Here is a 15,477-nt window from a genome sequence, read left to right as displayed (position 1 = left end):
GACTTATAGAATTCTAGGGTCATATTGGAATAGTATGCCTTACTCAGACCCTTTATAACTTCTCACTTTGCATGTCAAAGTCTTTTAAGAACTTGACCCTCTGACATTTGAGGTGTAAAAATTAGTAAGCAAAGTGGCTACTATAAAGCTAATAACCACAGTCCTGCAGAACTGGAAGGAAACATAAGAGATCATTCAGGTCAGCAGTTTCAAATCATTTTTTTTTTAAAGCAGCAGAATCCTTTTTTCCAGAAGAATCTTAGGGAAAATCTCAGTAAAAGTAAAGCAGATAAATGTGGAGCTTCTCTGCTGTGAAGTGTGGGAAGAACTGGGGAGAGGTGAGCACTCACTGTCTTGCCACCATGGTTTCCTTTCTACCACCTTCTGGTTATCCCTCTGTAAGCCATATTCCAGAGACCAATGCAAAAACTGGAAATTATTGAACTAGCACAACTTTTTATTTTATAGATGGGCAAAGTAAGGCACAGAGAAGGGAGATGTCTTGCCCAAGAGTACATGGTTTATCAGCCTCTGAAGTGAGACCACGCATAATTCTCAGCATTGTGAGCCACTATCTTTTTTAGTAAACTATACTATCCAGTTAAAAAGCATATATAAAAATTTAACTGTTTAATTACATTAAAGCATAATGTACTCATGAGGTAGATTTTAAAAACGACATTTTTCAACAGGTAACTCTAGCATCATTCAGATAAATTTCACTTAAACTTTAGCCATACCAGTGCTTCCAACTCGAGATGAAGACTCTTCTTTTTAGAGTTTAACCTGACGATTTCTTCCTGTTCTCTATTCCTTTGATTGAGAAGCTCCTGTCTACGAATTCTCTCCCACTCTAAACGACGTTGTCTTTCAAGTTCCTGTTTTGCTGCCTGAAAATAATGAATTAAAGTTAATTTTTAAATGAACAATTTTGTATCATTCAAAAACTGACAGCTCATCCATAAAAAAAAAAAAATCTTGCCATTTGTGACAAGATGGATGGACCCAGAAGGTATTATGCTAAACAAAATAAGTCAGACAGAAAAAGACAAATACCATATGATTTCATTTACATGTGGAATCTAAAAAACAAAACAAATGAACAAACAAAACAAAGACAGATACAGGAAACAAACTGGTAGCTGTCAGAGGGGGGAGAGTTTGGGGGATGGGTGGAATATGTGAAGGAGATTAAGAAGGACAAACTTTATATGATGATAGATGGTAACTAGACCTGTGATCATTTTGTAATGCATGTAAATCTTGAATCACTATGACGTACACCTGAAACGAATTAGATATTACACGCCAATGATACTTTAATAAAAAAAACAAAAACTGATAGGATGACAAAGATAAAAGTGAGACAGCAATGAGCACTTACTGGGTTTGAGTGTCTAAGGGTAACTGGGCAAATGTAGTTTTATCAATGGGCCTAAATTAAAGACTTCCACAAAAGTGACCTCATCCACCAGACTTTTAGACTGATTCACAAGACCTTCTTGTTGCAGTTACTTTTCTCTTAAATAAACAAAAGGCTGATTTCATAAATATAAATGTTAAAAGAAATAACTGCAGCTGTATTCTGGTACCAGGGGAGAAAAACTTCTGTTCATATTAATCCAGTGCCACTATAATTTACTGTTCTCCATCCCTGGCCCTTTAAAACACAGCAGTTTTCCTATGGACCCCAGAGAACACTATTCATCCCAATGACCTACACAAGCCCAGAGTCTTGATTCCTCTCTAGACCTTTGATTCTCACTCTCATCTTTCTACCTCCCCAATTCCTTGGTATCTTACTCTGGATCCCAAGCTTACATCTGTTTAATGACCTGATCAAACTGACTCCTTCCTCTGGCTCACTGACCTTAGCTCTTCATTTAACTCAGCTTTGCAATCGATCCTCCTTTGAGATGTCACCTGCAGACATGACATGCTTTTCTTTACCACTGCACTGGCTCTAAAAAACCCTCACAAGCAAAATTCAGATAAAATAAGTAAGAATAAATGATACAGAGAAAAAGGTACACCAAAAACAATTTTTTATCAAATGAAATGTAGCCACTTATTAAATGTAATGATGTAATGACTTTCTTAGGAAATAAAATAACTTAAAAGTAACCTCTCGTCTTTCTATCTCTTTTCTCCTTTCTTCCTCCTGTTGTCTCTCCAATTCTCTCTGTTTTTCCAGGCGTTTTTCTAATTCAAGTTGTTTCTTCCATTCTTGCTCTTGTAATTCTCTCTGTTTTCGTTCCCACTCCTCTTTTTCTTTCTGGGCTTTACGTTCTGCCTCCCTCTGTTGCTGCTCCATCAGGGCTTGGCGTCGCTTCTCCAGCTCCATGTTCCCTCGTTCATAGTTGGCTTTCCACTTGTCTTCAAAAGTAACTAAATAAGGTATGTTATCAGCATGCTCACACATTAAGAGCCTACAGAATTCAGTTTCAACATACTCATGGCTTGTGACCATTTCAGTGCTATCACTCTGGATACTTCTCCTAAGGGTAATTTTAACTCAAATGTAAATAGTAAAATATGTACACTCTCCTTACATTCAGTTTTAGAAAACAAATTTCTAAGTTTGAATCCACCCAAGAGAGAAATAATTTTACTATTCCTGCCAGTAAAAACACTTTTTGACATTTTTTCTCAGCATTTTCTTCAAAGACAACCAAAGCTGGGTAGTTATATATCTGTTTTATTTAATATGTATCATCAACTTTTTTTCATTAATTTTTTAATATTTTAAAATATCTACACACGTACTTTTTCAACATATATTTAAAGCTAACGATCTCATCATAAAGTGGGAGAAACACTTTTAACTAGGAAAACCAATACATATACTTTTTGCCAAACACATACTGTCACCTCTTCTTACATACTCTCTCAATTTTGACGATCTTAATTTTATTGATGTCAAAATCCATCCCATTCATTAAATAGTTTCTCATATAGCATATAAAATAATGAGAATGTAAAAATTCCAAACATTTATTTACATTTCAAGGTAAAATTGAAGAGAACTCACTATAAACTTAGATACTCAGTGTTACCTGGTAATTTTTTCTGAGGCTCCTCTTCTTGAATTTTCTGATATGATGGCAGAGTTCCATTAATGGAATCAATTTGCTTTCCTCCTCTAAGAAATGCAAACAACAAACAAATTTAGCATTATTCAGTCTAGGAATTTTTTGATTATACTACACAGACTACCCATGACTCGAGCAATTTAATATTTAGAATAGAGTATTAAAGTATGGTCTGCTGTTACAATGTACAGTAGTATATGGCTTATCAAGCCACAAAGATCTGTATTCAAATCATGGTTCAGCCAATGCTTATAATTTTATACTGAATCTCTTTAGTCATCGGTTTATCTGTAACACAGTAAAAACACATCTATTTCTAATATTTACTTCTTCCCAGTGTAATTCACTAAATAACAATATTGAATGTCAGTATAAATGTTTAACTCTCCATTAAACTAGAAGAAAACCCAAAGAAATAATCACGTCTGTCAAGAGATCAAATCCACCCTTCTTCACCTCCAGAGGCACACACCTAAAAGATGGAGGAACAAGTTCAGGAGGCAAAGTCAGAGGCAATGGCTGTCCAGCTTTAGCCATGTCAGTGAGGTGCATGGCAAGGATAAACTCTTCAGCTTTTAGCTGTCCATCACCATCAATGTCAGCCAGGGTCCTAAAGAAAATATGAAAAGTCACAACTTAGAAAGTCTATTTGGAGTAAAATATTTTCAGAAGAGTTCAATTTTTTTATTTTTAAAATAAGAATAATAATAGTAAAATAGCTAGAATAAGATATTTTAGTGAAATGTAAATCAATACAAAAAAGTGAGCTAATTTTTACCCTTAATTTTGTACCACAAAAGAGAGGGAAGAAACTTGGAAATAGAAAGAGAAATATTCCTTATATAAAAGTAGCTTGTCCTAGTTCATGGCTAATTCAGCTACCAAATCACATTTAGCTCTACATTAAAAATGAAATATTCTCTAATTCTTCATAGAAGGCATTATATAAAAGCAAGCTAGTTTTACCTGTAAAATAACTGAATGACAAATTCTCAAGGATAATAGTCTGCAGTTTTATTTGGTTTCAAAGTTACATTAACTTTCAAATGGCTGCTTTTACAAAATATCTTTGAGTCATGAACTTACAGAAACAATATTTTTCTTATAAGAGGATATATAGTTAAAAATCATAATTAATGAACAAACTCACCAAATAGTAGCTAGCTGAGTTTGAGAAAGATTTGACTGAAGAAGGGCATTTCTGGCTTGAAAACCTGATTGAGTAGGAAAACCGTAAAACAAACAAACAAAAAAGAAAATTCTTTAACCTCTGTAAAGTCATGCAAACCTAAATAAGTATACCTGAAAATAACACTGCTGTTATCTTGAACACTGAACCTTAGTTTCTACTATGTGCCAGTCACTCAGCATTCAGTAGTAATCAAAACAAACACATTCCCTGCCCCCAAGGAGTTTAAAAATAGAATTAGTGGAGCCAAATGCTTCCCTGCTCCTTTCAGAAGATAACAGTACACAAGTGATTGACACGAAGGACTGAGCCACCGGTACAGAGTATTAGGGGCCAAGTTCCAGGGCCTTCTTGTATACCTAATAAAATGAAACAGCTTCCTTAGCATTTTCAGATATCCTCTTATTTCTCTGATCATTCCTTTGTCTCTATTCTTCCTCTTCTAAAGGACTTATGTTGGCATTCCCAGGATCTGTCCTGGGCACACTTTTTTGTGTATTTACATCCATTTCTATGACTTTAAATAACACCAAGAGGCTGAAGATTCCCAAATGTACCTCTCCTCTAAGTTTAGACTTCTGTATGTAACTACTTGTGTATTTCACAAGCATCTCAAACCAAAGTATAAAATTACTCTCTCAATCCCCATCCATACCCCTCTCTTCCTAATCTTCACCCAAACCATTCTCCCTCAGTCTTCCCCTATCTATGAATGGGAAGTGGCTCAAGCCAGAAATCAGAAAGTCACCCTTGATCCCTCCCTGTCCTGTATACTCACATCCAACATCAAGTCCTACAATTCTACATAATTGCATGTCTGGGTCTTTCTCACCCCTTACATTACAATTCAATGTCACCTTCTCAGAAAGGCCTTCTCTGTCCACCCTATCATTCAATACACTTCCTGCTTATTCCCTTCATATCTCATATCACAATTTGTAATGTAACATTTACTTGTTTCCCCTATTATGCTAAGTTCTACGAAGACAAAACCTCTGACTACTTTATTCACTAATGTATACTCCATGCCTGGTATATAGATGCTTAATAATTATTTACTTAAGTAATAAATAAAGTTGTAATAGAAAGTTATTCTTTATCTAAGGTTGTAACACAATAGCGTCTGACGATAATAAAAGCTAACATTCACTGAATGCTTAGTATGTAAATTGTTCACTTTTCTCTCCCTCAGTGAGAAAACAAAAATGTTTCTGTAATAGGCTTCTTGATCTGCAATAAATATATTCCAGAATAGAAAATTCCTGTATGCTTCAGAGGAGCATTCACTAAGGAGCTAGTCTGTGGCTTTCTGACCGTGGATAAAATCCATGTGGCTTCTCTAAGGGAAGGTTTCTAGTCAGTAAAGCAGGTGCTGCACCTCCCACTCTGAGGTGATCAAGCCATGAGTATCAGGAGAGTCAGATCCTACTCTGGGTTCAGCCTGAGTCAGGGCCAGTCCAAATAACTTTGCACAGAAGATATCAGTACATCTGCCAGCTCTTACTCGGCAACAGCTCCCACTAAAGGCAGAACAAAGCAGCTAAATCCAACGCTTCACTGAGCTTTGAACATAGAGGTCTGGATCTGTGTTCAGATCCAGTACATAGCTGTAATCAAAGCTACGTATACTATATAGAACGAATACAAATATACTACATATTATCACATACAATTAAATGTTTATATTATATAACTTTTTAAATATAAACTTTTAAAATGTTTATATTATAAAATATTTTTTATTCTTTTTTCAAAATATGGCCATTTAGTAGAAATCACCCAAGGAAAAAAACACTGGAAAGAGCTCATAGCCTCACCCAACTAATTACTCCTCAGTAGATTTCACATAGGAAGTGAATTTTGAGGATGTTTTTGTGTTAAAGGGAGGATTCTTCTAATAAAGAGAAACAGAAGACTACTTGAATTCTGAGAAAAGTTTCAATAACTAATGTTTCAGCTCTTGAACAGAGACAACAGAGCAGATCCCTTAGCATTATGTGATAAAGCAAAAAGGAGGAAGAAGGGGAAGAATGTAAAAGCATACTGGTGGAAGGCTTAAATGTCTGCATGCGAAGTCTGAATACAAAGGGCTAAAGAGAGCCAGTAGAGTACTTCACTAAGAAAAGCTCACTTGAACATGTTCACTGTTGGTCTGCCAATCCTTAGAATATCCTATTTCCTGTGCCTATAATGCCAGCCCCTCCATTCTCTACCTGGTAGTCTATTTATCCCCTAAGATCCAGCTTAAATGTCATCTCCTCTGTGAAACCCTTTCTTACATCCTCAGTTAGTCACTCTCTCATCTATATTAATCACCACACTTTTCAATTACTAATCAAATTATGTGATTATGTGATCTAATACTATGGCTCTTCAAAAACATGGGCCATGTTTTCCTCCTCTGAATTCCAGTGCTTCACAGAGTACCCAGAAGATACATGATGGAGGAAATATTTGAGTCAATGAATTAACCTAAATCACAATTGAGAATTAGGGGAAAGAGAAGAGGAAGAATATAAGGGAAAAATCAGATTACCAACATTCACTGAACAAAGCATAACATGTAAGTGTAGGTGAGCCCCATCCCCATATACCTGGGACTCAGGCTCGGTTTCAGGACACCAGAAACAGCTTCTCTTTTCAAAGAAAATCAATCCTTCCCTTAAGTGTAGATATAGAGCCTTACTTTGCAGGTCTAAGAATAACATTCTCTATAAATAACACAATACACAACCTTCATACAATGTGGCATATACAAGTAAAGTAACGAGATCATTTCCTTCATACTCCAGAACAAACCCACCACTGTTTACACTGTATGTTTGTAGTACAGACTAAGTGTACTAATCTTAAGTGTACCGCTTGATGAGTTTTTACACAGGGATGCACACATGCAACCAAAACCCATATCAAGATACAAAATATTTCCAGCACTCTGGAAGGTTTGTGCATGGCCCCCTCCCAACAAAGTAACTCTACTACTCAGATTTCTATCACCACCACTCAGGCTTCCTGTTCTCCAGCTTCATATAAATGAATTAAACAGTATGAATCTTTTGTGCCAGGCTTCTTTCATTCAATACTGTATCTATGAAATGCATCCATGTTGTTGCAAGTATCGGTAGTTCATTCATATTTATTGCTGTAAAGCATTCTATTATAGAAATATACCATAATTTATTTATCTATTCTCCTGTTGATGGACATTAAGCCTGTTTCTTTTTTAAATGTTTTAAATGAAGTTCCCATGAACATTTTTGTACATTTCATTTTAGTCCACTTTTGTTAGTACGAAAAAAGAAACTTCTTTAATGCAAAATGTAGGGTCCAAAGAAGTTAATTTTTTCAAAGAATAGGAATTGTGACTTTACATTAATCTCAAGTATGTTTGAATACCATACTTCACAAAATCTAAGATGCCACTGATTATAAGTTACACCATCCTTTTATGTAACGCTAAGAAAGAAAAGAACACTGCCAATAAAACCATGACACAACGTTAACACATCACCAATGGTTAACACACATCTCAAATCTCGGAGAGGTTAAAATGTAAAAAAACAAAAAACAGTTACTTAAAAATATAGCATATCTTATTTCATATAACTTGATAAAATTACAGAAAATTTTAGTTATTATGTGATACATATAAAATAGTGTAAGTTATAAAATGTAATAATAAAAGTCACCCACGAACCCAACTTAAAAACAGGATCACTAAATCTTTTGAAGTTATTTGTGTTCCCTGACATTAACTCCATGCCTCCAGAAGAAGTAACTACTATCCTGAATTGTGTGCATAATTATCTTTAAAAAAAAAAAAAAAAAAGATTTTATCACATAGGTATGTATCTTTAAAGAAAATGTTCTACATTTTTGCTTATCCAATCAATTCTTAAAACCTTATTGCTCCGCTGACCCACTGCACAACTAGAGACCCCATACTCCTATTTCACAGATTACTTTTCATTCTCCAAACATGTTATGTACTTTTTGCTCTTAAGGATTCTTCTCTATCACCCTCGAATTGCCCTCACCTTTGATCTCCACCTGTCCAAATCCTAACTCATTCTTTCACGATAGTGCCTAAATGTTCCCTTCTTATATTTTATCTGACCTCGTCAGTACTATTTCCTCTTCTATGTTCCCTACCACTTTAAATCGCCATTATTTTTAAATACCTATTTCACTCTGCCTAAATTGAAATTTGTTGCTGAATAAAGAGAGGAAAAAGTTGGAAGGTGGGAACTCTACTTGACTATTACTCTTTGTTTATATGCCCTTCACTATTTCTCAATTAGCAAAGTTTGGATATTTGTTCTAGCATGGACTCAAATATCCTATGAGGATCTAAAGTCAAATTTTATGGCTACTTTTGGGTTGGAACATTAAAGGATAAACTATGCTCACATGAAGTTTTAGGAAGGGCAAGCAGAGAAAGACCTGAAGAAGAAGGAAACTAAGTCCCACATACTCTCTCTTGTCATGTGAGGTTCTCTACTCACTGCATTGGAAGATGAAGTTATAAAAAGAGGGAAGTCTTTTTTAAAAAGTTCGGTGTATATCTGCATGCCCTATTTGACTGTAAGAACTTTGAAGAAAGCAATCAAGTTGTATCCATCTTTGAACTCACACAACTCACATTATTTGTATTTATCTGATGCTTGCTAAATTTTCTGGACGTTAAAATTTTAGATGACCTACAAAGTACCAATTCAAACAAAACAAAAGTTCTTCAATAAAAGTCCATATGAAAAAACTCCAACTCTCTCACATTCTTAAGCACCATATGCCACTTACCTGAGAGGTATCCACTCATGCTTTTGTCAAGACTGTTAAATTTTTGCCGATATTTTAATCTTGAAGGCTGAGGAACTGCCCACTCTGTGGTCCCAGTCTTGGGCGAGTTCCCTGGGAGTGAAGCAGTTGAGGAAGTTGAACTATAACAAAATTTGTTTTAAAATTTTGTTACTAAATAAAATACATTTAGTTAAACTTTAAAAGGCAGAGACATTAAGAATCATACCTTCTTTTCTACAACAGTGCTTTTGTATTTGATACTGAAAAAAATTCAAGCAATTATTCTTATTCTTAAGAAAGCAAATAACATGAACTATAGAACTACTATACATCAAGAACCTATCACGTGCCAGGCCCCATATTGTGCTAGACCTTTACAAACATTACTTCTAATCCTCATGATAAACTTAAAAGGTATTACTATCCCATCTTTTAGATGGGCAAACCATGGCTCAGTGATGTTAAGAAAACAAAGGTCACACAATCAGTGAGTATTTAAGCTACGTCTGGGTTATTGCTTTGAAGAGTATTATTGTGAGATGATTGGATAAAGAAGATGTGGTGGTGCATATGTATAATGGAATATTACTCAGCCATAAAAAAAGAATGAAATCTTGCCATCTGCAACAACATGGATGGACCTAGAGGCTATTATGCTAAGTGAAATAAGTCAGAGAAAGACAAATACCACATAATTTCACTTATTATGTGAAATCTAAAAAACAAAATAAACGAACAAACAAAACAGAACTCATAGATATGGAGAACAAACTGATGGTTGCCAGGTGGAAAGGGGGGTTGAGGGACTGGGTGAAAAAGGTAAAGGGATTAACAAGGACAAATTTGCAGTTACAAAATGGTCATAGAGATGTAAAGTACAGTAAAAAATATTGTAATAATGATGTACTGTGTTGGGAGCTGCTGGACTTGTCGGGGGAATCACTTTGTAAGTTGTGTAAATATCTGGCCACTATGCTGTACACCTGAAACTAATATAATATTGAATGTTAAATTTTTTAATTAAAAAAGAATATTATTGCAATTTATATAAGAGGTGATGAATTAACACTGATGCTTTTTTGCTTTGTGAAACTAAAAGATACTCAATCAGCAGAATTTGCTCAAGAAAGAAATTAATAATGTATAATGATTATGAGATGTTTTAAGAAATATATACATTTCTTTAAAGGAAAAATATATGGCTCTGGGCAAAAAAGATGACTGATTAAAAATATAGGAGAATATTTTTAGTTTACATGAGATATTTTTTTCAAAAGTAAAATACACAGGCATTTCATATTTCTAAAAAATAAAAGAATTATTTGATTTGAGTTGTAAATAGTAAATTTACATTAAGTATTTATTTATATTTGGCCATTATAAAGTAAAACCTGGAAAGTTCTGAGCTTTAACAAAAGTCAATTATTTAATATTCTTTACTGAAAGCATAGAAAGTTGGAAGTTTTAAGCATTCATACCTACTAGATCCTAAATCAATCAAAGACTGGGCTTTCTGTATACTAGCACCACCAAATCCTCCCATCATCAGACTGTAAGATGACGTATGAGGCAATGCTAAAAAAAAAAAAAAAAAAGAAAAAGAAAAAGAAAAAAGAAAAATGAAAAAGGTTCACACTACACAATATCACAAATTATGAAGGAAATTTGTACATGAACATAACAGTTTCTTTCTTCATATGAAATACTGACTCATTAGGCATAAAGTACTTACTTGAAGACGAATAAGGAATGGATAAAGGCTGAATGAGACTGGTAGTTCCATTTGGTAATGATGAAGTACTAACAGAAGGCACAAGGGGAGCAGGCATCATTAAGGGAGGAAGCGTGGTCCCTGAAGTTGCAGAGGACAAAGGTGTTGCTAAAGGTGTGACTGAAGGCAATGGTTGAGGAATGGACAGATTGGGCATGCTTCCCATTCCTAAAGATAGACATTTTCTAGTATTAGTAATCAATTATAAAACAAATGCCAGAAAACAAGTTTATAATACAATGAGCAGAACCTATATTTAAAGGAACACCATGGGCAAACTATCTGGTCTTAAAGAATTCACAAAAGCAGCTTTGACCCAGCAGTGAGAGCGGTAAGCTAATGCTTTTTAATATCAATATTCTGACCAGTGTGAACTAAAGAAATGCCTGCTAAGGAGTTAAAATTTCTCTTCTAGCATCATGAACATACTAGGCAGCCTTTTCCAATTAAATATTAGTATCCTCAAAGAGAGAATGTATTAATGGATTTGTGTGCTGATGATATAGTGGTATTTAATTAACACAAACTCTCCTCCCCCTCCTTCCTCCATCCATGCCTCCCTCCCTCTCCCTCTCTCCTTCAACCCGGTCCCTCTGATCCCTCTTACCCACAACCCGCCAAAGAAACAAAATGACGACTCATTCACTTAAGAACTGCAGAATACTAAGTATACTATATAGTCACTTGGTGATTTGGTATTTATCTCTAGAGTTCACTATAATAGTGAAAGAAATTAGTATTTTAAGATCTAATATCTGGACTGTAGGATATCTAATTGAATGAGCACTTCTCACATATAATTAATAAGAAACTGGCTAATCAAAATTAATAGAAAACTGGTTATCTCTGAAGAATATGTAAATAAATTAGCACAAAATTCTCAACTTGTACCCTAAAATTAGCTGGCTAATTAACCTTTACGTTAAAGAAATTTCTATTTATGTATATAGTTTTAAATTACCTCCTGAATTAAACCACTTCATGTGAGTTTAAAACTGTTCATATCTGTTCTGTTACAAAAGGCATAGAGGTAACTAATTAACAATAGTATTTAGGATCAGTTATTAATGAGGGAGATCATATAATTTATCATCCATTGGGAATTATATAAGGGAACACTAACTAGTCTAGATGTCAGGACAACAGACATAAATGAGAGCTGTTCCTGGAAAACTGGGACACATGGACGCCCTAGCTATAACAGCAAATTTAATATTTCTTATCTCAGATAGGAAAATTAACTCAGAGTCTGGGAATTGTCATTTTATGCTGACAAATCTTTTTCTAATTCCCAAATGCTATGCCTAGGAATCAAGTTTAACTATCAAATGCAGATAATTAAATTAATAAATATATACCAAAACGAGCAGATATTAACGGAGAGAACATAGGAGGTTGTTTCATAATAGGAGGGAGAACCATGGGCAACTGTTGGCCTTGCAGCTTTAGTTTGATGAGTTTCATAGCTATGGAGAACTCTTGCTGATCCATCTTTCCATCCTTGTTCAGGTCTGATAAAGCCCTAAAAAGGCAATGAGGTGGGTAGATTATATGTAGGGTCAACATTATATTTGAGGATGATGATAAAATAAAAACAATGACATAGCATTCACACACAGATCATCAATTAATTGTGTGTGTATCTCAAAAAGCTAAAACTTGTACATTAAGAATACTGACCAGAGAGAGCATCTACTAAAACTCTAAGTTTATTTAGAATCTAGAGATCTCTGGGATGAATTATACCAGTGTAAACAGAAAATTATTCAAGAGTATAATCATGCCAAATGATTATTCATTTGTTCAAATATTTATTAAATGCTTGCTATGTGCCTGGCACTTTGCCAACCATGGGAATATTCCAAGTGGAAAGAAAAATGGGGTAGGGGTTGGAATTTACTGCAAATACCTTAAAAAACAAAACCCTAGATATTTTAAAGAACAATTTCTTTATGGTAAGGGCAGGGGAAAGAATAATTTGGGTTTATAGATGATGAAATAAATGAAACTACAAAATAACAGAAAAAAGATTTGAGACTGCCAATTTGTAAAGAAGTGTTTTCTGATGAAAATGTGTACATCTCTTTCCTTAGAAATTCTAAGGAAATTAGAAATTTGTCCTACACAACAAAACCTCAATTGATTTGCAGTCATTTATTCAATAAAATTTATTTTCTAAAAAACTGAAGAAATATTCTTAATAATAACAGACAATAAGTAAGAACAACTTTATGTTAAACTGTATTAAAAACAAAACAAAACAAAACCAGACTATCAGAAATTTAAGTTCATCTACAAAAGAACACATTTTACCATATTTCAGCTAAAACAGGAGCTGGCAGGCCTGACTGTAAGAAAAATGTACGTGCTTGATCACCTGAAGGCAATAAAAACAAAAATCAAGCAGCATATTAGTAAATAGAATTACTCCAACGCTTCTGAATAATAATAATAATAATAATAATAATAATAATGCGCAATAATGTTATTGATTTATTATTTTAATTCCAATCAAAAAATTTAAACAGAAATACACATAAAAATTATTTACAATACTTTAATAAGACTTAGATGTTCTAAAACAAAAAAAAAGTCACAACTGGTTATACACATTAATCAGTGATAAAAGATTATATTATTCATCTTAGTTTTTCCACAATAATTTAAGGTCATATTTGATAATATTCCTATTTAATAAAATTTATAGTTGAAAACACTGTTCCCCTAGAAGAGTTCTAAATAAAAAATACCAGGTGTTGGAAGAGAAAGCCCTCCATGAGCCTCTCACAATCCTATATATTCGGCTGTGTATGCCAAGAACGCAAGATCCTAACTGCTCTCTACCTGGGTCATTTTTCAGAACTGGGTTTGCAGTGGGCTACCTTGAGGGACTGGGTAGTGTTTTCCTCTGGGACAAAGAATAAGTCTGCTTACTATTTGCTAAAAAATGGTGGGTTCCCTCAAGCTCAGTGTTCCTCTCCTATAACACAACCACTGCATGTGTAGCATCTTTCTAGGATCTCTGCAGGGTCCCTGCATGACTTAGGGGACAAGAGAGGCTGACAAAAACATGCCAATGCTCATGCTGCTAGCTGTGTTGTTAGTAATAAAGTCCTCTATCTCTGACGTACGAATCTCAGGTCTTCTGCTGGCATCCATGAGCCAGTAACAGACTAGGTTATTAACCTGTTAAATGGGATAATCAAATCCCAACCTTGACATCAGGTAAGGTAGTTATAATTACAGAAGTGCAAATAACATTAAACTACAGTGGTTAAGAGGATGGATCCCAAAGCCAGCCTTAAAGGTTTCAAATGGGGAGTGAGGAGTTAGGGTAAAACGAGTCAAATACATGGTGACAGAAAGAAATCTAACTATGGGCAGTGAACACACAATGCAATATATATACATATGACTTATTGTTGAACTGTACACTTGAAACATTGGATTTTGTTAATCAATGTCACCATAAATTAAAAAGAAAAAAGTTTCAAAGGTCCTATCAACACTAACCCTCTTTGTGATCTTAGGCAAGTTACAGAACATGTTTAAATTTCAGTTTCACCATCTGTAAATAAATATAGACTATAACAGTAGCTATAGTCTAATTATAGGGTTGCTGTGAAGGTTAAATAAAATAATGCATTTAGCAGAGTATCCAAAACAGTACAGATCTGGTAAACATTAGCCATTATATTTAATTATTTAAATAAAACACTGCTACAGCGTTCCTGGCCAGAAACCCGCCCCTCCCTTTGGGGGTATACTATCTTATCTCCTTATCTCCTAAATTTCATAGGGCTACAGCCTTACTTAGAGGTGGTCTCCTTCTAAAATGTACTTTCAATAAATCTTACTTTTTCTCCAAAAAAAAAATTTTTTTTTAAATAAATAAATCAAATAAAAATAAATAAAACACTAAGATGCTTTGGTATAGGAAGAAAAAGTTTCATTTATAGAAAAAAAAGTTGAAAGACAAACCTAAATTAATCCCCCTTTGTTTCTGGAGGCCTTTTTGAAAAACAAGGACTAGCATCAACTATCAATGCTTGGTGTGGCCTCTCAAATACAGAGAGCTAAGTACTACGAAGACAGATTCCAGAGAAAAAAAATTCTAAAAATTTTAAATGAAATGGATCTAACATATTTCTATTACATTCTGGTAAAATTGAACTTTGCATGAGTAACGGGCACAACATATTAAGAGCACATTAATAAATTTGCTTGGGGAAGAGTCTCAATTACCTGAAATTTTTCTAGATATAATGTTAAAAGTGAAACTGGACAATTAAACTGAATTTCTTGACTATCATTTAGGATCAGGAAAAGACAGTCCATATGCCAAATCCAAAACAACAAATTAAGATGGTTCCAGGTAAAATATGAAAGCCATGTTTTAAAAATTCTAGAATTCTGATTGATATGAATTTTATCATTTATTTCTTTATTAAATGCATTGGGGTAACATTGGTTAATAAATTATATAAATTTCAGGTGTACAACTGTATAATACGACATCTGTATATCTATTGTATGCTCACCACCTAGAGCCTAGTCTCCTTCCATTACCATATATCGATCCCCTTTACCCTCTTCATCTATCCCCCAACCCCTGTTCCCCTTTG

The 15,477-nt window shown here is 34.2% G+C and overlaps 1 protein-coding gene across 1 annotated transcript in view; it reads right to left on the bottom strand.

Annotated features, from left to right (window-relative positions):
* ITSN2 (intersectin 2) overlaps positions 1-15,477 on the bottom strand; it is a 65,758-nt gene that overhangs the window by 36,482 nt on the left and 13,799 nt on the right. Inside the window, exons 3-12 of the mRNA XM_023528537.1 lie at positions 13,166-13,229; positions 12,211-12,374; positions 10,814-11,020; positions 10,560-10,656; positions 9,082-9,221; positions 4,243-4,306; positions 3,565-3,702; positions 3,057-3,142; positions 2,126-2,388; positions 741-890 (exon numbers count right to left, since the gene is read on the bottom strand). Coding sequence (XP_023384305.1) covers positions 741-890; positions 2,126-2,388; positions 3,057-3,142; positions 3,565-3,702; positions 4,243-4,306; positions 9,082-9,221; positions 10,560-10,656; positions 10,814-11,020; positions 12,211-12,374; positions 13,166-13,229 — 1,373 coding nt within the window. The remainder of the gene's footprint in view (positions 1-740; positions 891-2,125; positions 2,389-3,056; positions 3,143-3,564; positions 3,703-4,242; positions 4,307-9,081; positions 9,222-10,559; positions 10,657-10,813; positions 11,021-12,210; positions 12,375-13,165; positions 13,230-15,477) is intronic.

This window comes from Pteropus vampyrus, unplaced genomic scaffold, assembly GCF_000151845.1.
Source record: "Pteropus vampyrus isolate Shadow unplaced genomic scaffold, Pvam_2.0 Scaffold28, whole genome shotgun sequence".
Taxonomy (NCBI): Eukaryota; Metazoa; Chordata; class Mammalia; order Chiroptera; family Pteropodidae; genus Pteropus; species Pteropus vampyrus.
This window is presented reverse-complemented; position numbering and strand designations above follow the sequence as displayed.